General features: G+C 44.1%; 1 protein-coding gene across 7 annotated transcripts in view; it reads left to right on the forward strand.

Moving 5' to 3' along the window:
• CEP19 (centrosomal protein 19) overlaps positions 1-7,311 on the forward strand; it is a 14,995-nt gene extending 7,684 nt beyond the window's left edge. For 3 of the 7 annotated variants that reach the window (XM_030574424.1, XM_030574419.1, XM_030574422.1), the window contains 4 exons: positions 1,689-1,783; positions 3,771-3,924; positions 5,810-6,008; positions 6,357-7,311. In XM_030574424.1, the coding sequence (XP_030430284.1) occupies positions 5,879-6,008; positions 6,357-6,718 (492 nt within the window). In that variant the 5' untranslated portion in view covers positions 1,689-1,783; positions 3,771-3,924; positions 5,810-5,878 and the 3' untranslated portion in view covers positions 6,719-7,311. The remainder of the gene's footprint in view (positions 1-1,688; positions 1,784-3,770; positions 3,925-5,809; positions 6,009-6,356) is intronic. The other 4 variants (XM_030574423.1, XM_030574421.1, XM_030574425.1 and 1 more) reach the window with 4 other exon arrangements.
• The last annotated feature ends 16,538 nt before the right edge of the window (positions 7,312-23,849 follow it).

Consider the following 23,849-nt stretch of genomic DNA (forward strand, 5'->3'; position numbering starts at 1 on the left):
CTCTCACAGATCTTGGGAGACAGGCCAGTCCTCACTTACAGACAGCCTCCCAACCTGAAGCAAATACTCACCAGCAACTGCGCACCATACAACATAAACACTAACCCAGGAACCTATCCTTGCAACAAAGCCCGATGCCAGCTCTGTCCACATATCTATTCAAGTGACAGCATCATAGGACCTAATCACATCAGCCACACCATCAGGGGCTTGTTCACCTGCACATCTACCAATGTGATATGCCATCATGTGCCAGCAATGCCCCTCTGCCATTTACATTGGCCAAACCGGACAGTCTCTACACAAAAGAATAAATGGACACAAATCTGACATCAGGAATAACATTCAGAAGCCAGTGGGAGAACACTTCAGCCTCTCTAACCACTCAGTGACAGACTTGAAAGTGGCAATTTTGCAACAACAAAATTTCAAAAACAGACTCCGAAGAGACTGCTGAACTTGAATTAATATGCAAATTAGATACAATTAACTTGGGTTTAAACAGACTGGGAATGGTTGGGTCATTACACTAATTGAATCAAGTACTCTGTTCTTTTTGCAGATACAGACTAACACAGCTGCTACTCTGAAACCTGCCTTACAGTAGTTAGCTAACGGTACAAACAACATTTGGAAAGATTAAGTGGTCTGCCAAGACCCTCAGCAATTTAAGTGGTCCATGGAAAAAAAAAATTTGAGAACCACTGACCTAACTTATGCAACTTCAGTTACGTGAATAATGTAATTTGAAGTAGATGTAGTTAGATCCACTTACCGCAGTGGCTATACTGCACTGTATCGAAGGGAAGTTGATGGGAGACACTCTCCCATATACTTCTTGGGGAAGTGGAGTAAAAAAAATCAGTGGAAAAGTGCTCACCCATTGATTTAGCATGTCATCACCAGACCTGCTAAATTGACACTCGCTTCATTGATTGCAGCAGTGCTGATCTACCAGTAAGTGTAGACAAGCCCTCAAAGGGAAGTAGGATCTGTGTCCACTATGTTGTATTCTATGATGGGAGTGGTGATCTGCAGCAAAGGTGTTCTTGATCTTTGAGCCTCCATTGGTGTTCTGGTCTACTCAATAGAAGTGGGAATTGTGAACATAGTTACTCTTCCAAATACTTTCCCGTGCCTGGGTATCATCAGCCTATAAGGCAGTTAGTTTAGGGACAGAGGAATTGCCATATCTGACTGACAAACCATCTAGTCTGATAATCTGCCTTTGAGAATAGCCAATAGCAAATGCTTCAGAGGAGAAACAAGAAATGCTGTGTATTTCAGAGCACTTTACAAAGGTCAGTTTCATTATTCCCATTTTACAGATGGGAAAAGTGAACAGAGAGGCAAAGTGACTTAAAAAGAAATGTTTCTTTCTAACCTCACTCAGTGACTGTTTTATGCCATGAAGCATGAGAGTTTATATCCCTTCTGATTTGAAAAGAAAAATCCCATCCAATGTAAATGTGGATGTTCTTGTTTTGTCTACTAATTTTTAAGTCCTACTAAGATGTTGGCCTTGATGAATATCTTGTGGCAGTACACTCCAAAGAAGCATTTCCATCTTCTACTTTTAAATTTCCTACTATTCAATTAAATTGAGAGTATCATTGTTCTTGTATTATGAGAGGAAGTAAATAAGTGGGCCCAATTTATTTTCTCTATTATTTTTATACTTCAATCAGTATACAGGAGGCACTGGGAGGGAGAGAGAGGAGATGATCAGCAGGGCCGCTGGCGGGCAGAAGGTGCTGAAGGGAGGAGAACTTGGCTGCTGGTGGTGAGTTGGTGTCTATGCCAGTCTTTTCAGTCTCTTCTCATATGGAATCTTTTGGTGCCTCTGTTTAATTTTTGTCCCTCATCTGACTCTTCCTCTCCTTTATGAGTTATTAACAATCTGCTATATAGATATGATTTGCAAAATGTTGGCAGGTTTCTTAAGGACGAGGATCTAATCTATTCTGGAAATTAGGGCTGTCGATTAATCACTTTTTTAAAATGGCAATTAATTTGAATTAATAACGTGAGTCAACTGCGATTAAGCTCAGTTTTAATTGTACAGTTAAGGAATAGAATATCAATTGAAATTAAATATTTTTGGATGTTTTCCTACATTTTCAAATTGATTTCAGTTACAACACAGAATACAAAGTGTACAGAGCTCACTTTATATTTATTACAAATATTTGCACTCTAAAAATGATAGTATTTTTCAGTTCACCTCATACAAGTACTGTAGTACAATCTCTATCGTGAAAGTGCAACTTACAAATGTAAATTTTTGTTGTATAACTGCACTCAAACAAAACAGTATAAAACGTTAGCACCATCAAGTCCACTCAGTCCTACTTCTTGTTCAGCAAATTGTGAAGATAAACAAGTTTGTTTAAATTTACTTGACATAATGCTGCCCACTTCTTACTTACAGTGTCACCTGAAAGTGAGAACATGTTCACATGGCACTTTTGTAGCCAGCATTGCAAGGTATTTGCATCAAATATGCTAAACATTCGTATTCCCTTTTATGCTTTGGCCACCATTCCAGGGGACATGCTTCTGTGCTGATGTCATTCGTTTAAAAGAATAATGCATTAATTAAATATGTAACTGAACTCATTGGGGGGGAAAATTGTATGTCTCCTGCTCTGTTTTACCCATATGCTGCCATATATTTCATGTTATAGCAGTCTCTGATGATGACCCAGCACGTGTAGTTTGTTTTAAGAACACTTTCACTACAGATTTCACAAAATGCAAAGAAGGTACCACTATGAGATTTCTAAAGATAGCTATGGCACTCGAACCAAGATTTAAGAATCTTAAGTGCCTTCCAAAATCTTAGAGGGACAAGATGTGGAGCATGCTTTCAGAAGTATTAAAAGAGCAACACTCCGGTGTAGAAACTACAGAAACTGAACCACCAAAAAAAAAAAATATATATCAATCTTTTGTTGGTGACATTTGACTCAGATAATGAAAATGAACATACATCAGTCCACTCTGCTTTAGATTGTTATCAAGCAGAATTTGTCATCAGGTGTTGGTCCTGTTTTGAGCAGGGGATTTGACTAGATGACCTTCTGAGGTCTCTTCCAACCCTAATAGCCTATGATTCTATGATCAGCATGGACACATCCCCTCTGGAATGGTGGTTTTAGCATGAAGAGACATATGAATCTTTAGGGCATTTGGCACGTAAATATTTTGTGATGCCAGCTACAACAGTACCATGCAAATGCCTGTTCTCACTTTCAAGTGACATTAAAAATAAGCAGGCAGCATTATCTCCGGTAATGTAGACAAACGTGTTTGTCTGGGGGATTGGCTGATCAAGAAATAGGACTGAGTGGACTTGGAGTCTCTAAAGTTTTACATTGTTTTATTTTTGAATGCAGTTTTTCACCACGAAAGCTCATGCTCCAATACATCTGTTAGTCTATAAGGTGCCACAGGACTGTTTGCAGTTTTTGTTTTGTTTTGTTTTTACATAATTCTACATTTGTAAACTCAACTTCCATGACAGAGATTGCACTACAGTACTTGTATTAGGGTGAATTGAATACTATGTTTTTTATAGTGCAAATATTTGTAATAAAATATAAACTGAGCACTGTACACTTTGTATTGTGTTGTAATTGAAATCAATTTGAAAGTGTAGAAAACATCCAAAATATTTAAATTGTGCAGTTAAACAATTGAATACCGCTTAATTGCACAATTTTTTTTAATTGTGTGATTAATCACGATTTTTTTAATTCACTTGACAGCCCTACTGGAAATACAAAACAAAAACCCCTGGGATCTCAATTTCATACATGTTGCAGTTATGTTCAAAACGCTCTCTAAATAGGTGGAATAGAGAATACTGGTGTCTGAGTTTGGGACAGAAAGGAAGACAAAAGAATTGTTTGAACTACTAAGGTAATCAGAGCTATGTTTATCAGTTAATTTTTTTTCACAACAAAATATACCTTTTAAAATCTCCTTTGGTTGGTTGGTTGATTTTACATATACATGTTCATGTTGCAGGAACTGTATCATTGTAATTTCACAGTTTTCTGCATGTTAGTTCTACATTTTATTTTCCACAGATTTTCAAATCTGCACAAATAAACCTAGAGCAAAAATTATAATTTAGTCCCTATGCAGATGTAACCCTTCTGCCAGGTGGATCCAGCAGCAAGAGGCTGAGTTCAGTATCTAGGGGTTCCTTTTCAACAATACAGCACAAAACTGGCTCGAGCCCCCACCCAGTGCCCTGTGATAATTACACACCACCCCCTGGGTGCCTCTAAGAGGCAATGTTTCCCCTATCCAAGCTCAGAGTCTGAGTGTAGCAAAACTTTTAATAAAAGGAGGGAATTAACTCAGCATTAATTTGGAAAGACACTGCAGCTAGGGTTCATAAACACAAACCATGAGCAAAAGACTCACCCCTCCAAGTAAGTTGAGCAGTTTCCTTTTCTCCTCGGGTCTTAAGTCCAGCAACCCAAGAGTCCCCTTAATGTGCCCGTCCCGTCTCTGTGCCCCACTCACAGTTGCTGTCCTTGGTGGGTGCAGCCTCAGAGTTCAGAGATTCATCCACAGAGTTCACCTCCCATCTTGTGTGGAAGGTGGGTGGGGAGGGGAGATAAGGAGGCAGCTTACATGCTGCACTGCTCGTCACCCCAGTGGCCAATTGCCACACATCTGGAGGCCTTGCCCTCTCCACCAGCTTCTCTGCTGACTGTTTGCCATGCCTCTCCACCAGCTGCCCCACTGGCCACTCACTAAGATATCTTCAGGGACCTCCCACACTTAACACAACTCTCAGTAATTTCAGCTGTTAGTAAGGGAGCCTCACTGCTAGTGCATGCTAGGTAGTCTCTTGCAATAGAGACATTGTCCCAATGTAGGTCTAATACTTTAGACCTAGGTATCTGACTTCAGCACTGTAGTGTGCAATAAAACTCTTAACTCTTGTTATACCATGACAAGAGGCAGGGTCAAATGGTGTCCCCTGCCTAGTGAGTGCCATTCAAGTGAGGGTGAGTCCTTCCATTGGGGTATGCCATGTACAGTTCTGCTGCCCTCGGTTCACAAAACAAGGATAACAACCCTATATTACTCCTGCCCCCAAAAAAGGAGACTGGGAATCCAGCACCAGCCGCAGTTGGTCTTTTGGGTAAGCAGTCCCATCATGCTGAGTGCTTAAGTGCAAATGAGATCAGTATCTGAAGTCTTTTTCCACAGCTCACCACTAGATGTCAGGGGAGAGCTCATTCAGACTGTTTACACAGGCAAGTTGTCTCCTCTCTTTAATTCAAACCTTGTGCCTTGGTTTTAATCCAACCTGTCATAAATAACAAGAAATCAAAATAGTTGGTGGGGAAAAAGGGTTTTTAAATGGTTAAATAACTGAGCTTTTCCAGATCAGTGGCTGTAATTTGCAGTAGAGTATTGTTAATGAAAAAGTCTCTAATGCACTGATGCATTGTATGATATTTTCCATTTTTTTAATAAAAATCTCTTTGGGCCTCCATTTGACTATGTGGTACCCTCATCGAGCCCGGGGCACACAAACTATGACATGTATACATCAACCAAACAACCCAGACTCAGATGTAGAGTTGGGAAATCAACAGCTGGGTATTACTGTACCCCCCTCCTGGACTCTAATTGAGCAAAGGATATAAGCACATATTCAAACTTAACCCTCTGTATAAGTGCTTTTCTGAGTCAGGACTCCTATAACCCTGATCAAAAAACACCCTTTTAATTAAACTGATGCTGCTCCTTATTTTATGTTTTCCTTTTTCTTTTGCAGTGAACATTGAAGCACACACCTCGTAGAGCTCTAAGATTTCATTTTGTTCCGCCAGTAGCATGAGCTGGGATGACTTACGTTGCAAAGAAGTGTGGCATTCGCTTTCAGCCTCCATCCGTTATCCTGATCTATGAAGATAAAAACAAGGATAGAGCACGCCAGCGCATCATGCCTATCCGACACTTCTCCAAGTTCTCAGGTACGGTATGTTTAATTTTGGCATCCCACAGCCTCCTTCTGTAAAACAGCAAAGGGGCAGGAAGGGGGAGAAATGGCAACTGGGCACCTCTTCAGGGACTGGTAAGTTTCTTCTCACCAGCTCTGCGTGGGAGGTTGTGTAGTAGGACTACTCTGGAGGTGAAATACCCAGTGTTCTCCAGGCTTGGAGATCAAGCCAGGAAGCTTCCCAATCTGAGCTGTCTAGTTTAAAAATTATTATTGGCAGTCCTAGGGCAGCAGAGAATCTTTGGGTAAAGAGCATTTATTTAAGAATTGTGTGCTCAAGGCAGTAATTCTTGGGAGAGTGGGTTTTTTTCCACCCCCGCAGATTGCAGCAGGGCTGCAGAACAGCTGAAGAATAACCCTCGGCACAAGGCTTACCTACATGGGGTCTCACTGCAGCAGCTGCGGAAATTATACAGTTTGCTAAGAGGTCACTTGCAGGGAAAGAGTTTGGCCCAGAGCTTGGAGCAGATTCAGCAAGAAGAGACCATTGACCAAGAGGAGGACCTGAACAAACTAGATGACAAGGAACTGGCAAAAAGGAAGAGTATCATGGATGAGCTGTTTGAAAAGAACAGGAAGAAGAAGGATGACCCAGACTTCACCTACAATGTTGAGGTTGAGTTCCCACAAGATGAGCAGCTGGAATCCTGTGGCTGGGATGCAGAGTCTGACAATGAGTTCTGATAATGGACAAGGCCTCCCAGATAATCAGTATGGAGAGAGAGAGAGAGAAAACCCATATTCTCATTACACAAAGCACAGTTACTGTGTCCATCATATTGCATCAGTCTACAGAGCTTGACTGACACTGTTTACAAGTCATACAACTGATGCATTTTACATTGGTAAATAAGATCAGTGCCTATGGTGTTTTAGCAGTTTGGGGAATAGATAAACAATTTTTAAAAAGTCTTACGTGAAGCCTGATAAAAAGGGACATGGGGATATTGAAAATTTTTAAATGGTTAGATTTGTAGCTGTTATGTAACTGAAATTTTAAACCTGTCTTTCAGCATTTATTTGTATTTTAAGGACTAAAATAGAAATGTAAACAGTGTTAAAGTTGCAAATCTTTACATCTAACTCCGAAGAAGAAACATTCAGATTCTTATTAGTTAGGCTAAGTGTTAATCTATACTCTGTACACAAATCAATATTGCAGAGAAAATCTTACCTTTAGATTTCTTGAGTTGTTTAAATCCAGTCAGTGTTCCATGAATGTACATTTTTGTATTTAAGAAATAAAATATTTAGAAAACAGATTAACCTTGGAGATATCATTGACATTTGCGGGGGGGGGGCGCGGGGGGGAGGGATAGCTCAGTGGCTTGAGCACTCACTCATGCCCGTCACCCCAATTGGAGTCTGGGCCGCCAACAACAGTTCTCCAGAGTTCTCTATCCTGGGCCATTCGTTCTAACTGGTTCCAGGTATAGCCCATTTTTTTGCTATCAGCCTGAAGATCACGTCGCCAGGTGTTTCTTGGACGGCCTCTTTTCCGCTTGCCTTGGGGGTTCCACCGCAGTGCCTGTCTGGTGATGTTAGTTGGCTGCTTGCATAGTGTATGTCGTATCCAACCCCACCTTCTCCTTCTAATTTCTTCCTCTGCTGGGAGTTGACAGGTCCTCTCCAAGAGGTGGATGTTACTGATGGTGTCTGGCCAGCGGATCTGGAGAATCCTTCTGAAGCAGCTTTTTATGAAGGTCTGGATCTTCCTGATGGTTGTTTTGGTTGTCCTCCAGGTTTCATCTCCATACAATAGGACTGATTTCACATTGGAGTTGAACAGTCAAATTTTTATTGCCAAAGACAGCTCTCTAGAGCTCCAGATGTTCTTGAGCTGTAAGAAGGCTGCTCTTGCCTTACCAATCCTTACTTTGATGTCTGCATCTGTGCCACCCTGCTGGTCCATGATGCTACCTAGGTAGGTGAAGGACTGCACTTCTTCCAGGGGGCTTCCATTCAGTGTGACTGGGTCATTGCTAGTAGAGTTAATCCTAAGGATCTTGGTCTTGTCCTTGTGAATGTTGAGGCCAACCTGTGATGGCGTGGCTGCCACTACATTGGTCTTCTCTTGCATCTGCTGTTTACTGTGCGAAAGAAGTGCAAGGTCGTCAGCAAAGTCCAGGTCATCAAGCTGGGTCCACAACGTCCACTGGATTCCATTCCTATGCTCGTAGGTGGATGTCTTCATAATCCAATCGATGACGAGAAGAAAGAAGTGATAACAAGCATCCTTGCCTGACTCCAGTTTGCACCTGGAAGCTGTTAGTAAGCTGCCCTCCATGGATCACTCTACGGTGTATACCGTCATATGAGTTCTTGATCAGGTTGACCATCTTTGCTGGGATGCCATAGTGCCGAAGGAGCTTCCAAAGGGTCTCTCGACCCACGCTATCAAATGCTTTCTCATAGTCAACAAAATTGATGTACAATGAGGAGTTCCACTCTATAGCCTGCTCAACTATGATGCGAAGCGTTGCTATCTGGTCCGTGCATGATCTGTTCTGCCGGAAACCTGCCTGTTCATCTCGTAGCTGTGGATCGACGGCATCCTTCATTCTCTCTAAGAGGACTCAGTTGAAGACCTTCCCTGGCACCGACAGAAGTGTGATTCCTCTATAAATTAGCACAGTTGCTAAGGTCTCCTTTCTTGAGGATTTTGATGAGATATCCCTCTTTCCAGTTTACCGGAATCACTACTTCTTCCCATATCTTAAAGAGGGGGTACAGCATTTCCACTGAAGCATCCAGGTCTGCTTTCAGGGCCTCTGCTGGGATGTCATCAGGTCTTGCAGCCTTCCTATTCTTCATCATGGTGATGGCTTTTCTGATCTCGTCTCTGGTTGGTTTATCGCAATTAATTGGGAGGTCCTCGTTAGCTGAGTTGATATCTATTTGGTGGTGCTGGTCTGTTCAGGAGTTCCTCAAAGTGCTCCGCCCATCTGTTCATCTGTTGTTCTATTCCTGTTATAGACTTTCCCTGCTTGTCTTTAACGGGACATTCTGGCTTGCTGAACTTTCCAGATAGTCGCTTGGTAGTATCATACAGCTGTTTCATATTACCGCTGTATGCTGCCTGCTCCGCTTCTGCTTCCAGTTCGTCCACATACTCTCTCTTGTCCTTCCTGATTATTCCTCTTCACTGCTCTGTGGGCTTCAGCACACTCTTTTTGAGCTTTGGCCTTTCCTGCTCTAGTCCTGCTGTTGTTGGCTGCTGCCTTCTTCTTCTTGTCTTCTATCTTGATCAAGGTCTCTGCTGTGATCCACTCTTTCTGCTGATGTTTCTTAATTCCAAGCACTTCCTGGCATAGTGACCTAAGTGTGTGTCTCACTTTCTGCCATCTGTTGAGTACACTGTCTTCCTCTTCCTCAGACCGATCCTGTAATACTGAAAAAACTTATTCTTCAGCCTCAGTCCAAAATCTTCCTTGGTCTTATGGTCCTTCAGAAGGCTGACATTGTACTTCACTCTTCTGTCTGACGTGTCTATCCAGTTCTTTTTCAGCTTCAGCTTCAATCTGGCTACCACTAAGTGATGGTCGGACGCCGCATCTGCTCCTCTTCTAACTCTAACGTCCTGCAAGGATCTTCTAAACTTCTTGCTAATGCAGACATGCACGATCTGATTTTCTGTTGTGCCTGCTGGTGATACCCAGGTACTCTTGTGGATCCGCTTGTGAGGAAAGATGCTGCCTCCTATGACCAGGTTGTTAAGTGCACACAAATCCACAAATCTCTCTCCATTCTCACTCATCTCTCCCAGAGTGTGGGTCCCCTTGACTTGTTCCTATCCTGTGTTGTCAGGTCCAATTTTGGCATTAAAGTCTCCCATAAGGATGGTGTCGTCTTTGTCTGGGAGAATCTCTAATATTTTCTGGAGTCTGTTGTAAAAATAATCTTTGTCCTCCTCTTCGCTGTCATTAGTTGGAGCATAGCACTGAACAACATTCATCTTAATCCTCTTCATTTTAGTTCTGAAGGATTCTGTGATGATCCTGGGACCGTGTGCCTCCCAACCAATCAGTGCTCTCTGTGCCTGCTTGGACAACATGAAGCCTACTCCCTGTGTGGGGGGTGTGTTGCTCTTCATGTCCTGAATACAGCAACAGCTCTCCTGTCAACAGTCATCTCTGTCCCGCTTGTGTCCATCTTGTCTCGCTAATGCCTAATAGGCTTGCTCCTCATCTCTGCTGCAGCCTGCGCCGTCTTTCCTGACTTGTACATGGTCCTCACGTTCCATGTGCCTAGGGTAATCGGCTTAGTGGCTTCCTCATGGCTTTTACCACCCAGCGTCATGCATCTTCGAACTGAAGACCCTTCTTTTTCCAGGGTAAAAGTCTGTCTCTATTGTTGGCATTTCTGTAGCAGGTTGATTTTTTACAGAGTGGAGTTGCTAGCCCCAAGCCCAACCCTCTTCCAGTGGCTTGAGCATTGGCCTGCAAAACCCACAGTTGTGAGTTCAATCCTTGAGGGGGCCATTTAGGGATCTGGGGCAAAATCTGTCTGGGGGTCAGTCCTGCTTTGAGCAGGGGGTTGGGCTAGATGACCTTCTGAGGTCCCTTCCAACCCTGATATTCTATGATTGTAACAATTCAGTGATTTGGAATTCATAAGATGAGAGATTTATCTCCCTAACCTGTCCAATGCTGTACTCTAGGTAGATGGTCAGATTTGGGGAAGTTTGCTTTAAAATGACTGAGCAACAATTTGGGAGAAAGTCACAAGAGTGATATTTTTGGAGTAAAACAAGTTCTTTAGCTGTGCTGCCTTATCAGACTACTCCTCCAAAATTGTTCTGAGCACTGCTAGATGGCGGCAGCTCCTTACAATAAGCTTTTATGTGAAGTCATGGCATCTAAGATTCTCCAAACAGTGATTTGTTCTCAGAAGAAGCCTAAAAGGCCTCCTTTATGCTTCCCCCCCCCCAGCTACTAAGTGTAAAGATGGTAAAAAAATAGTGAAGGAACAGGCCAGTGATTATAAATCACCTTATTAATTCTCAGTCTTTAGCTTCCAGACCTGATTTAAATGGTGCTGGAACATCCCCTCAAATCTCACACACAATGTAGTGCAACAGGGACCTATCCTGAATCAAAATCTAGTGTTGGCTAGCCAATCAGCTGAGAAGAAACAATTGCAGTCACTCATTCTAAGGCAAACATCCTCCTAACAAATTGGAGAAAATTCACAAATGCTGTCTGTGTTCCACTTGAAGTTTCAGTGTTGCTGCTACAAGGGACACACATCAAGGCAAATTCAGCTGAAGCTAAAGACATTCTAGTGTTTTTACAAGATGGCCTAATTCTACTAGTGAGCTCAGCATCAAGGTTTACATTGCTGATAACAGTAGAGCCAAGTTAGCCAAATTGGTCAACAGCATCCAGACAAATGCCATCTAAGTTTGAACTGGTTCTGAAGAGCCTCACTGCATGATAAGTCTTCTTCAAGCTTATTGCTAGTCAGTGATTTTGCATGAATCAGAGTACTTGGTAATAAGATGTTGTAGAGCATCAAAACTGAGCCACAAGGGCTGCGTCATCTGCAAACAGGTCCCTTATGGTGATCTTCACTTTCATCTTAGCTCTTAACTCTTACCAGTCTTCTGGCAATATGCAGATTCCTGTCATGATCTTGATCTGATATCTACAAATGCTAATAAAACCACCTTTCAGCTTCACATTTGGTAGATCTCTTCCTCTTTTCAAAAGTGGAAAAGTATTTTGCCAACTTGCCACCTCTTTGTCCAAGGGGATTTCAGAGTTTAGCATGCTCTCAGTGTCATCTCAATTACACATTTATCACAAATGGTAGTTCTGTGAACTAACTAGCCTTCACTCCTAAGGTCACTACACTCTTCCTCAGATAATAGGAAGATTCTCCTTCTGGATGAATCCAAACATCTTAAGGAAGTAAAATGTATAAGTTGGTGTGGTGCGGCACCGCCGCGGTTTGTCCCTCAGTGAGGCTGTGAGATATCTCACCGCCTCGCTACCAATAGTCTCCCGCCCGGTCCTCGGGCGGGACAGAACAACCGATGTTGAGTCCAAACTCTCAGGCCCTCGGGCAAGGCCGAGCAGCAATAGTCGTAAGCCCAGCCCTGGGTCAGGGCGGGGCAACAAATACTGTGTCTGTGTGCTCAAGCTCTCAGGTAGAGCTGAGCAACAATAGTAGGTTTGGGCCTCCTCTGGCCAGGGAAAAGGGGGAGTCTGCCACCCTCGGAAGGGTGGCAGGGGGGATGCAGGCCCTCCCACTCCACTGCGTCCCAGCCCAGGGCCCTAGCAGCTGCAGAAACTCGCTGCTGTCAGTGGGGATCCTGGCCACAACACACTAACATTGGCTCTGGCAGTGCTGCAGCCAGACTGGGGTCGGCTGCCCCCGGGCTACTTCCACTCTCCCCCTCATCAGGTACCTGAGACTTTGAGGCATCACCAGCAGTCTCGAATACCATCGGTTCCTCGAGGTAAGTGGCGAATGGCAAGTTCAGCTCCTCCTCGGGGTAGCGGGCAAGCAGCAGGCTCGGCCAGTCCTCCTCGGGGTAGCGGGCAAGCGGCAGGCTTGGCCGGCCTGGTGCGACGTTAGGCTGACCGCGACCTTCTGCTGTCTCCCCAGCAAGAGCTCGGTCGCAGACATCTGGCTTCTCTGGCGGCTGGGCCTCCACTGAGCTCCTCGGGTGAGCCTTTATACTTCCGGGTCTGCACCGTGACCTCAGGGGCGGGCGCAGGACCCAGTGGCTCCACCCATGCTGGTGCTAGGGGAGGTTTGTCCCTCAGCAAGGCTGTGGGGTATCCCACCACCTTGCTACAGTTGGATATGGACAGAGCCTTCAGGGACAAAGGTACACAGCAGAGCCATCATAGCTTCAGGTGCAACTCCTCATTACTATGCATTCTGTGAAAAGAGCAGTGATTTTTATGGACAGACAGATCACATACATCTTATGAGGAGATCCGTAGGCTACTTACAGGGCTTTCCATCCACACTTTCTCAAGCACTATAGAGTCAACATCCTGCTGATGCAGCATTTGGTTAGAAGGATGTTATGGAACAGGGTCTCCCAGTAACCCATGAGTTCCTTTTCAATTCTGCCTGGGCAAGTAGAATCACCCCAGCCTCTCTAGAGATAATTTACTGCTTTCTACATCTCACTGAGAAGAGTGTCTGACATGGAGGGGCCTTAGAAAGGGAAAATTCTGCTGAGACTAATCACTTAGAAGGGGTTATCAAGAGAATGAGTGTTCTGTGAGTGTAGTTCTCAGTATTTTTATAACTCACTGCTCCGTAGAGTCCTTTGAAGGGAGAGCAGTGCAGCTTGTGATTGGATAGGCCAGTGATTACAGGCAGCTAAGTCAGAAGGGCTCAGTCACACATAGGGTGATCAGAGAGCAAGTATGAAAAATCAGGATGGGGGTCGGGGGGGGGTAATAGCCTATATAAGAAAGGCCCAAAAATCGGGACTGTCCCTATAAAATCAGGACATCTAGTAACCCTAGTCACACATTCCAGTTGTATGTGGGGTGCAGGCTTGAAAAAGCAAACAGCCACCAGCAGCCTGTGAAGACAGATGGCTGATGAGGCAAAGGCAGCTGGGAAATTAAGGGAGTTAGCCAGCCGAGGGAGGCAGGGACGTAGGGTTGTGTGTTGGGTTTTTTTTGTTTCCTTAACTTGCAGGTACTGTACATCATGGAAGGAAAACAGCATGTCTCCAACGCCAATGCTAGTTCTTCCTCCACCTATCATGTCCCTCACTGGACAGGCATACTGACTCTAGAAGCTTCCACTCAGTGCTGGTCTTGACTTGCTGAAAATGTGGCTTGCATATCCCCACCAACAAAAGCCAGCCAGGAGAATCACCAGGTGTGAGGTGTCTGTTGATGGAGTCCCTCAGAAAGCAGGTAAGAGAGCTGCAGGAGGAGGTGGCTTGTCTGCATAGCCTCTGGGAGCACAAGGACTGCATCGACAGGACATACATGGAGACATCTGGGATGGAGCATGCTAGTTGACTACAGATGACTGCAGTAGCACCAGAGGAGGAAGGAGAACTGGCTGATCTGCAAGAAGGAAATTGGCTACTGGCCATATTGGCCAGCAGACAGTGCTCCACCCAGGTCTCTTGTCCATCAGGATTGTCATAGTATCTTTCCCCAATCTGAACCTTAGAGTCCAAAATTTGGGGTACCAGCATGAATTCCTCTAAGCTTAATTACCTGCTTATATCTGATAAGCTGCGACCAATCAGGAATTCCAGTGCCTGATACTCTGGTCCCCCCAAAACCTTCCCTGGGGACCCCCAAGACCCAGACCCCCTGGATCTTAACACAAGGAAAGTAAACCCCTTTCCTCACCGTTGCCTCTCCTAGGATTTCCGTCCCTGGGCTACCCTGGAAGATCACTGTGATTCAAACTCCTTGAATCACAACACAGAGAAATTAGGTTTGTTCCCCCACCTTCTCCTCCCCTCCAGGTGTTCCCTCCCTGGGCTCCTAGAGAGAGAAACAGATTCAAGCTTCGCGAATCTAAAACAAAGGGATTCCACCCTTCTCACCTCCCTTCCCCATTAAGAACAGACTCAATTCCCTTGAGCCTCAACAAGGGGAAAAATCAGACAGGTCTTAAAAGCAACACTTTTAATAAAAAGAAAAAAAGTAAAAAGTTATCTCTGCAATTTAGATGGTAAAAGTTATAGGGTCTGTCAGCTTATAGAAACTGGAGAAAAAGCCTCCTCCAGCAGAAATACAATTTAAAATACTTCTAGCCAAATACACATTTGCAAATACAGAAAACAATCAAAAGACTATAACCGCCTTTCTTACTAAATACTCACTATTCTGAATATATAAGAGACTGTAGCAGGGAGATTGGCAAGAAACCTGGTTGCACGTCTAGTCCCTTTCAGGACCCAGAGAGAACAAAGCCAAACCCAAAAACACAAACAAAAGGCTACCCTCCACCGAGATTTCAAAGTATCTTATTTCCTGATTGGTCTTCTGGTCAGGTGTTTGGTTCCCTGTTTGTTAACCCTTTACAGGTAAAAGAGACATTAACCCTTAACTATCTGTTTATGACAACGATGAAGAACTGGCATGTTATACTGGCAACTGGAGGTGAGAAGCCAGACCCCAATAGCTGAGAGGGAAGAGCTATTTGCTTCCACGGTTGGGAGGCTCACAGCCACTGCAGGAGGAGATGTAGAGTGCTGGTGATTGGGGATTCTCTTCTGAGGGAAATAGGTTGGCAGATGGATGCCTCTAATATAATGTCCCAAGAGGGGTGTTGCCTGTCTGGAGCCCATCTCAGACACTACAGAAAGGCTGCTGGGGCTCATCCATGCCTCTGGTCACTACCCCATACTGCTCATCCACATGGGCATCAATGATACTGCTAAGTCTGACCCTGAGCAGATCAGCAGTGACTACAGGGCTATGGGAGCTAGGGTGAAGGGGTCAGGAGTAGGAAGGTGAACCAGAACGCAACTTGCAGTTGAGGATAAGGGCCCAAGCAGGGACATGCACATCCTGGAAATGAATGCATGGCTGTGCAGATGGGGTCAATGGGAGGGCTTTGGCTTCCTAAATTATTGGATGCTGTTCTGGGAAAACGATCTGCTGAGAAAAGAGATTCCACCTGAGCAAGAAGGAGAAGAGCATCTTCTTGCACCAACTTGCCACCTAGTGAGGATGGCTTTCAGCAAGGTTCAAAGGGGGCAGGTGACAAAAGTCCACAGCTAAGTATAAAAAAAGGCAACCTTAACAGAGGGTTAGATGTTGGAGGGGATGTGGAAAATTAAAATAGGGTCATAACAACACCAAAAGGGAAATCAGTGTGGGAATCTACTCAACATCTTAGATGTCTATACCCAAATGCAAGGAATATGGGGAATAAACAGGAAGAACTAGATGTATTAGTACATAAGGTAAATTATGACTTAATTGGCATCACAGAGACTTGGGGCGGGGTGGGGGTAAGTGTCCTGATGCAAAGGAAAGATAGGAAGAACAACAAGAGGCCAATATGGCTCCATCAGGAGCTCCTTATTAATTACCTGAAAATCAAAAAGTAATCCTACAAAAAGTGGAAACATGGATGAATCACTAAGGAGGAGTACAAAACAACAACACAAGCATGTAGGAACAAAAAAATCAGAAAGGCTAAGGCACAGAATGAGTTACACCTAGCAAGGGACATAAAAGGCAAGAAGAAGAGGTTCTTTCAATACATTAGGAGCAACAAAAAGATGAAGGAAACTTGATCCTCTATGGGCCAGGAGAGTTAATAACTGATGACATCAAGAAAGCTGTGGTGTTAATGACTATTTTGCTTCAGTCTTCCCAAAACAAGTTAAAGGTGACCAGATATTCAACACAATTATTATTAACAATAAGGAGGAATGAACACAGGCCAAAATAGGGACAGAACAGGTTAAAGAATATTTAGATAAGGTAGATGTATTCAAGTCAGTGGGACTGAAATTCATCCTAGGTTACTTAAAGAACTAGCTGAAGCAATCTCATAACTGTTAGCAATTATCTTTGAGATCTCCTGGAGGACAGCTGAGGTCCTAGAGGACTGGAGAAGGGAAAATATAGTACCTAGCTTTAAAAAGGGGAAAAAAGAGGATTCAGGGAATTATAGACCAGTTAGCCTAAACTCTAATACCTAGAAAGATACTGGAACAAAATTATTAAACAATCAGTTTGCAAGCTCCAGAGAATAATAGGGTTATAAGGAATAGCCAGCATGGATTTGTCAATAACAAAACAGGCCAAACCAACCTAATTTCCCTCTTTTAATAGATTACTGACCTAGTGAATGGAGGGAAGTAGAAGATCTCTCTTGATTTTAGTAGAGGTTTTGACACAGGTCCACATGGCATTCTCATAAGCAAACTAAGGATCTGTGCTTTAGATGAAATTACTATAAGGTGGGTGCACAACTGGTTGAAAGACCATGCTCAAAGATTAATCACAGATTCACTGTCATATTGGAAACATGTATCTACTAGAGTTCCTCAGAGATCAATCCTCGGTCTGGTACTATTCAACATTTTCATTAATGACTTGGATAATAGAGTGGAAAGTATACTTATAAAATTTGGAAATGATACCAAGCTTGGAGGTGTTGCAAGCACTTTGGGGGATAGGACTATAATTCAAAATGACCATGGCAAATTGGGAAATTAGTCAGAATTCAACAAGATGAAATTCAGTAAAAACCAAGTACAAAGTACTTCACAAATGTACAACTACAAAATGGGAAATAACTGGCTAGGTGGTAGTACTGCTCAAAGAGATCTGGGGGTTAAATGGATCACAAATTGAGTATGACGCAACAATGTGTTGCAGTTGCGAAAAAGGCAAATATATCATTCATGGGTGTATTAACTGGAGTGTTGTATATAAGACACAGGACCATTTTGGAAAAGATTTGCACAAACAGGAGAGAGTCCAGAGGACAGCAACAAAATGATAAAAGGTTTAGACTTGACCTGACCTATGAGGAAAGGTTAAAAAACCTGGGCATGTTCAATCTTGAGAAAACAAGACTCTGTGGAGACCTGATAGTCTTCAAAGATGTTTAGGACTGTTATAAAAAAGATTGTGATCAATTGTTCTGTGTCCACTGAAGGTAGGACAAGTCATGGACTTAATATGCAGCAAGGAAGATTTAGGTTAGTTTTTTTTTCCCCTAATATCTTTCTAACTGTAAGGCTCTGGAATAGGCTTACAAGGGAGGTTGTGGAATGCCCAGCATTGGATGTTTTTAAGAACAGGTTGGATAAACACCTGTTAGGAATGGTCTAGGTTTACTTGGTTCTGCCACAGTACAGGGGGCTGGACACGATGACTTCTCAAGGTCCCTTACAGCCCTAAAGAGTTAGAGAGACCAGCTGGGCTGCAGCAGAATTGTCTGATTGGCCATCCCGGCCAATTGGCTGAAAGGAGCCAACAGATCTACATTTAAGTTCAGCCGCAGCAGTATTGTGTTGCTGACGGCTCAATGCTTCCACCCGCAGCTGTGATCACTCCTGTTTCAGCCTTGCTCCAGTCTGCTGCAGTTCCCAGCTCTGCTCCCTTGCCTGGCCTCTGATTCCAGTTCTGAGCCTTGGCTCCAGTTATTGACTCCTGGCTCTGGAATGACTAATTCTGCAAAGAATTGTGCCCATAGTAGAGCAGGATCTGGAAGACCAGTCAGGCTTTATGCCTAATAGGAGCACTTGTGACCAAGTTCTTGCTCTTACCAATTATATAGAAAGTGGTTTCCAACAGATGGAGGAGACAGCAGCATATAATACTGTCTGGCACACTGACCTGCTGGTTAAGATGTCAAAGATGTTACCTTGATGGTTGTTATGGCTACAGAAATGATGCTTTGAAACAGACAGTTCCAAGCGATGCTAGACAAAAACTGCAAGGAATCCTGTGGCACCTTATAGACTAACAGACATTTTGGAGCATGAGCTGACATGAGTGAATACCCATGTCATCGGATGCATGTAGTGGAAATTTCCAGGGGCAGGCATATATATGCAAGCAAGCTCGAGATAACGAGGTTAGTTCAATCAGGGAGGATGAGGCCCTGTTGTAGCAGTGGAGGTGTGAAAACCAAGGGAGGAGAAACTGGTTTTGTAATTGGTAAGCTGTTCACAGTCTTTGTTTAATCCTGAGCTGATGGTGTCAAATTTGCAGATGAACTGAAGCTCAGCAGTTTCTTTTTAAAGTCTGATAATGAAGTTTTTTTGCTGCAGGATGGCCATCTTAAGGTCTGCTATTGTGTGGCCAGAGAGGTTGAAGTGTTCTCCTACAGGTTTTTGTATATTGCCGTTCCTAATATCTGATTTGTGTCCATTTATCCTTTTCCGTAGAGACTGTCCAGTTTGGCCGATATACATAGCAGAGGGGCATTGCTGGCATATGATGGCGTATATTACATTGGTGGACGTGCAGGTGTATGAACCGGTGATGGTGTGGCTGATCTGGTTAGGTCCTGTGATGGTGTCGCTGGTGTAGATAAGTGGGCAGAGTTGGCATCGAGATTTGTTGCATGGATTGGTTCCTGAGCTAGACTTACTATGGTGCGGTGTGCAGTTATTGGTGAGAATGTTTCAGGTTGGCAGGCTGTCTGTGGGCGAGGACTGGCCTGCCACCCAAGGCCTGTGAAAGTGTGGGATCATTGTCCAGGATGGGTTGTAGATCCCTGATGATGCATTGGAGGGGTTTTAGCTGGGGACTGTATGTGATGGCCAGTGGAGTCCTGTTTTCTTTCTTGGGTTTGTCTTGCAGTAGGAGGCTTCTGGGTACACGTCTGGCTCTGTTGATCTGTTCCCTTATTTCCTCGTGTGGGTATTGTAGGTTGGAGAATGCTTGGTGGAGATTTTGTAGGTGTTGGTCTCTGTCTGAAGGGTTAGAGCAGATGCGGTTGTAACGCATCATCAGGGATCTACAACCCATCCTGGACAATGATCCCACACTTTCACAGGCCTTGAGTGGCAGGCCAGTCCTCGCCCACAGACAACCTGCCAACCTGAAACATTCTCACCAGTAACTGCACACCACACCATAGTAATTCTAGCTCAGGAACCAATCCATGCAACAAACATCGATGCCAACTCTGCCCACTTATCTACGCCAGCAACACCATCACAGGACCTAACCAGATCAGCCACACCATCACCGGTTCATACACCTGCACGTCCACCAATGTAATATACGCCATCATATGCCAGCAATGCCCCTCTGCTATGTACATCGGCCAAACTGGACAGTCTCTATGGAAAAGGATAAATGGACACAAATCAGATATTAGGAACGGCAATATACAAAAACCTGTAGAAGAACACTTCAACCTCCCTGGCCACACAATAGCAGACCTTAAGGTGGCCGTCCTGCAGCAAAAAAACTTCAGGACCAGACTTCAAAGAGAAACTGCTGAGCTTCAGTTCATCTGCAAATTTGACACCATCAGCTCAGGGTTAAACAAAGACTGTGAACAGCTTACCAATTACAAAACCAGTTTCTCCTCCCTTGGTTTTCACACCTCCACTGCTACAACAGGGCCTCATCCTCTCTGATTGAACTAACCTCGTTATCTCTAGCTTGCTTGCATATATATGCCTGCCTCTTGAAATTTCCACTATATGCATCCCATGAAGTGGGTATTCACCCATGAAAGCTCATGCTCCAAAACAGCTGTTAGTCTATAAGGTGCCACAGGATTCTTTGCTGCTTTACAGATCCAGACTAACATGGCTAACCCTCTGATACTAGACAAAAACTGTGCACATGGAGGATCCAGAAGAATGGACTCCTCTCTGGGATGTACTCCAACTTTTTTCCGCATATTTACAAATAACTTGCTTCTGTCAATTTCAAGGCCATTTAAGTATACTGTTGACATTTGCCTAGCTTCAAGAGACAGAGACTTCAAAAAGATTGAGGACAACAGGAACCAAGACATGTCAGCCATTAGTGGTGATTGTACAAAGTGGAGACCATGCCTGGCCAATAGGATCTGGGGCAGGGGGTGTGCCTGCAGCTGAGGGCAGTGCGTGGAGCCCTCTGCCCACCCACCTCCCCCAAAGGCCGCAGGGACATGGTGCCAGCTGCTTCCGGGAGCGGTGTGGGGCCAGGGCAGGCAGGAAGCCTGCCTTAGCCCTCCAGCACCATGGGGATGGCAATCCTGCAGGCCAGATCCAAAGCCCTGACAGGCCAGATCCAGCCCATGGGCCATAGTTTGCCCACTCCTGATCTAGGAGTAACTCTAGCTCACACCTTTACCTACAAGGATCACCTCATCAAAACAGCTCACAAGAATAAGAGCAGAAATGGCCTCCTAAATTGCTTGTGGGCTCAACATAGAGAGTTAATGTGCAAACATTGCACAGCTCAGCACTAGCTCTCTGTTACTCATTTGGATAATACTGTGTTCCTGTGTGATTCAGTTCTACCCACACAAACCCACTTGATGTATGACTGAAACATATGATGAAAATAATAACAGGGTCTTTGAGACCAATGAACACTGAGTGGCTACCAGTTCTCTGGTATATCCCATCACCTAACATCAGGAGTCAGATTGCAACAAAGAATCTCACAAGATGCCACAACTATCACTTTTCAAGGCTATATGGGAGGTGCCTTGCCGCCAACTCATCAGCAGAAAATCAGCCTGAACTATGTTACCAACCAGCTCCACAGCGGATGCTACTGTGTTGTGGCAAGCAGAATGGGGACATGCTGCTCCTTTTGTAAGAAACTCCTCCCTCATCACTCAGCCTGAAGGGATACTGCCTGGCTTCAAGCTGCCATGCTATCTCTGATGCAAATGCAGCCATTCCAGAGGAGGGGTGTGGGAAATGACCACCCTTGGAGACTCAGAAACAACCCTTTGTTGAGGATGCTGCACACCTACTGGATGGCTGCTCCTCTCACGATGCTCTAACAAGAGGGCTTTGAAGACTCCACATTGTTGACCCCGAGACTGAGGAATGGGTAAAATGTGGGATGCTTTCCTAAGCCCTTTTTGACACTTCTGACATTTTAAACTTATTCTGTGTTTATTGTACCATTTGTGCTCCCACTAATAATAGTGTCTTGTGAAATGAAACCTCTGCTGTATGTCCAAGTCTTGTGTCAAACACACTTGGCTAACTGTGAGTGGTAAGAGTCACTGTGCTCATCGGCCTCGAGGCTGAAGCGGAAAAGGCTCCTGCCTTTTCTATCACTGTGATAATCTTCTAGCGTGGCATTTGTAAAGAATAGTTTGTCTGTAGTAACAATAGTTGTAGCCACAATCAAACATGACTATTGTGTTGATCACAATCAAAAAGTTGTCAGTGATGAGCCCTATGCACATCGCTGCAGGATCTCTGTATTCTGCTGCCCGTGTGCTTATACGGGTTTGTCCAGTCCTCCATTGGTCCCAGATGCAGACAGCTGAACCCTGCTGCTGTAACAGAGAAGGCTCTGAAGTCACCCTTTGCTATTAATATTTGAGTGCTGTCTAAGCACCAGATGAGACAAACTCAGTAGAGCTGGCCCCTTCCTCAGATCCTTCACAGCTTAATGGTTTGGTGTACAGGTATTTCTGTATGTTGGAAAATGGAGTATGTTGGAAGATGGAATCCTACCAGAGAGGGACACAATAAAGGGACCAAGGACAGAGCCTGGAGGACCCAGAGGAAGAGCCACCTACGGGGGAAACGCTGGAGGAGAAATCAGAATCAGAGGAGGAGAGCCAAGCACAAAATAGTCATGAAAGCCCCACCAGGGAGAGATTGACTATGTCAAAGGCAGTGGAAATATGAAGGAAAAGGAGAAGAGGGCCTCAGTCTTGGCCGGCAGTAATCCTGACTGGTAGTAATAATTAAAATAAATACTAAGTTAGCTCTTGTACAGCACTTCTCATCCCTGGATCTCAAAGCGCTTTACAAGGAGGATGAGAATCATGAGCTCTTAGTTGAGAAGCAGCCCTAACAAGACTACTCACAATAGACATTCATCCCAGCACCAGAATTTGAGATTCTAGAGAAAGTATAACGTATTCTCTGCCCCACGGAGAAAATAAAGTCAGAATTAAGTTTACTGTTCTAGTCTAGTTACCTGTCTCATGCACGGCTACTGTATTAACGTAGACACAAACTCTTCCACATAAAGGATTTGTGAGGAGCAACAGCATCTAGACTCTTTACCACTCATTCCTGTAGGGGTCACCAAAGCAGCATCAGAACCTCCGGCAGGCTGCCTACAATGCCAGAAGAAGCCAGGCAGCCACAGCAGGAATTGGGCGTCATGCTTAGGAAAATTTTGCCCTAGAGCTGTCTGGCTGTTGAGCAGCTAGTCCCTGTCCCCCTACCCAAGGGTGCTGATGCTGTTGAGGCACCATGTCCTGTGTAGAGCTGGTCAGGAAATTTTCAACTATACATTTTTTCAATCAGAAAATGCAGGTTTGTTGAAACTGGATAGTTCATGGGAAAAGGTTGGTGTTCATGATTTTTTTTCCTACTCAAATTGTTTTTTGGAGAAAGTTTAAAAATTGTAATGTTTTGTTCTGGCAATTTCTAAATAAAAAAAATTCTGGGTCTCTGTTTCAACTAAACTTTTGGTTTAGAAATTTAAGCGAATAACAATTTAAAACAATAAGTAAAATAAATTTAAAAAATGGTTGAATTGAAAATGAAACATTTAGATTGACCCAAACAAAAATTATTTTAGATTTTGTTTGTGAAAATTTTCTGAACTTTGACTTTTTGTCCCATTATGGGATAGGAAAACCAATTGCCACCCAGCTCCAGTCCTGGAGGCAGCAGAGGCGCTAGAGTCCCTTCTGGAGACATGCCAATTGCTCCCTCTAGTTTTAACGCACACAGAGGACACCATCTCTTCCTATACATGCACTAGTGTGTCCCTCTCTTTCTCCTCCCATGTTCAGATCCCCTCAACCAACCTTTTGTCCCAAGGGTTTCCAGGTGAATCTTAGAAAAGAAGAGCTCAGCCTAAAGCCCAAATTTCCTTAACTACAGCATAGCTCAGCAGTGACCTCCCTAGCAAGCAGTGACTCCACCTCTTATTTACATGGATGCAGAGAACCAGAGATCATGAAGTCTCCTGTTCGGTCAGGCCTGCAGGGTTGGGACCTGCAAGTTATAGAATAAGAACAAACAAAACCAAAATAGAACTTTCCAAATGCCAAATAGGAGGAAAGGCTCAAACCAGTTGGCAAAGATTGTCCATGCAAACATTTATTGGATGACCTCAAGCAATAAACCAACCCCAAGATTGGCCTAAGTATGAAACCTGACTTCAAGGTGAGGGGTCAA

The sequence above is a fragment of the Gopherus evgoodei genome, chromosome 9, assembly GCF_007399415.2.
Source record: "Gopherus evgoodei ecotype Sinaloan lineage chromosome 9, rGopEvg1_v1.p, whole genome shotgun sequence".
Taxonomy (NCBI): Eukaryota; Metazoa; Chordata; order Testudines; family Testudinidae; genus Gopherus; species Gopherus evgoodei.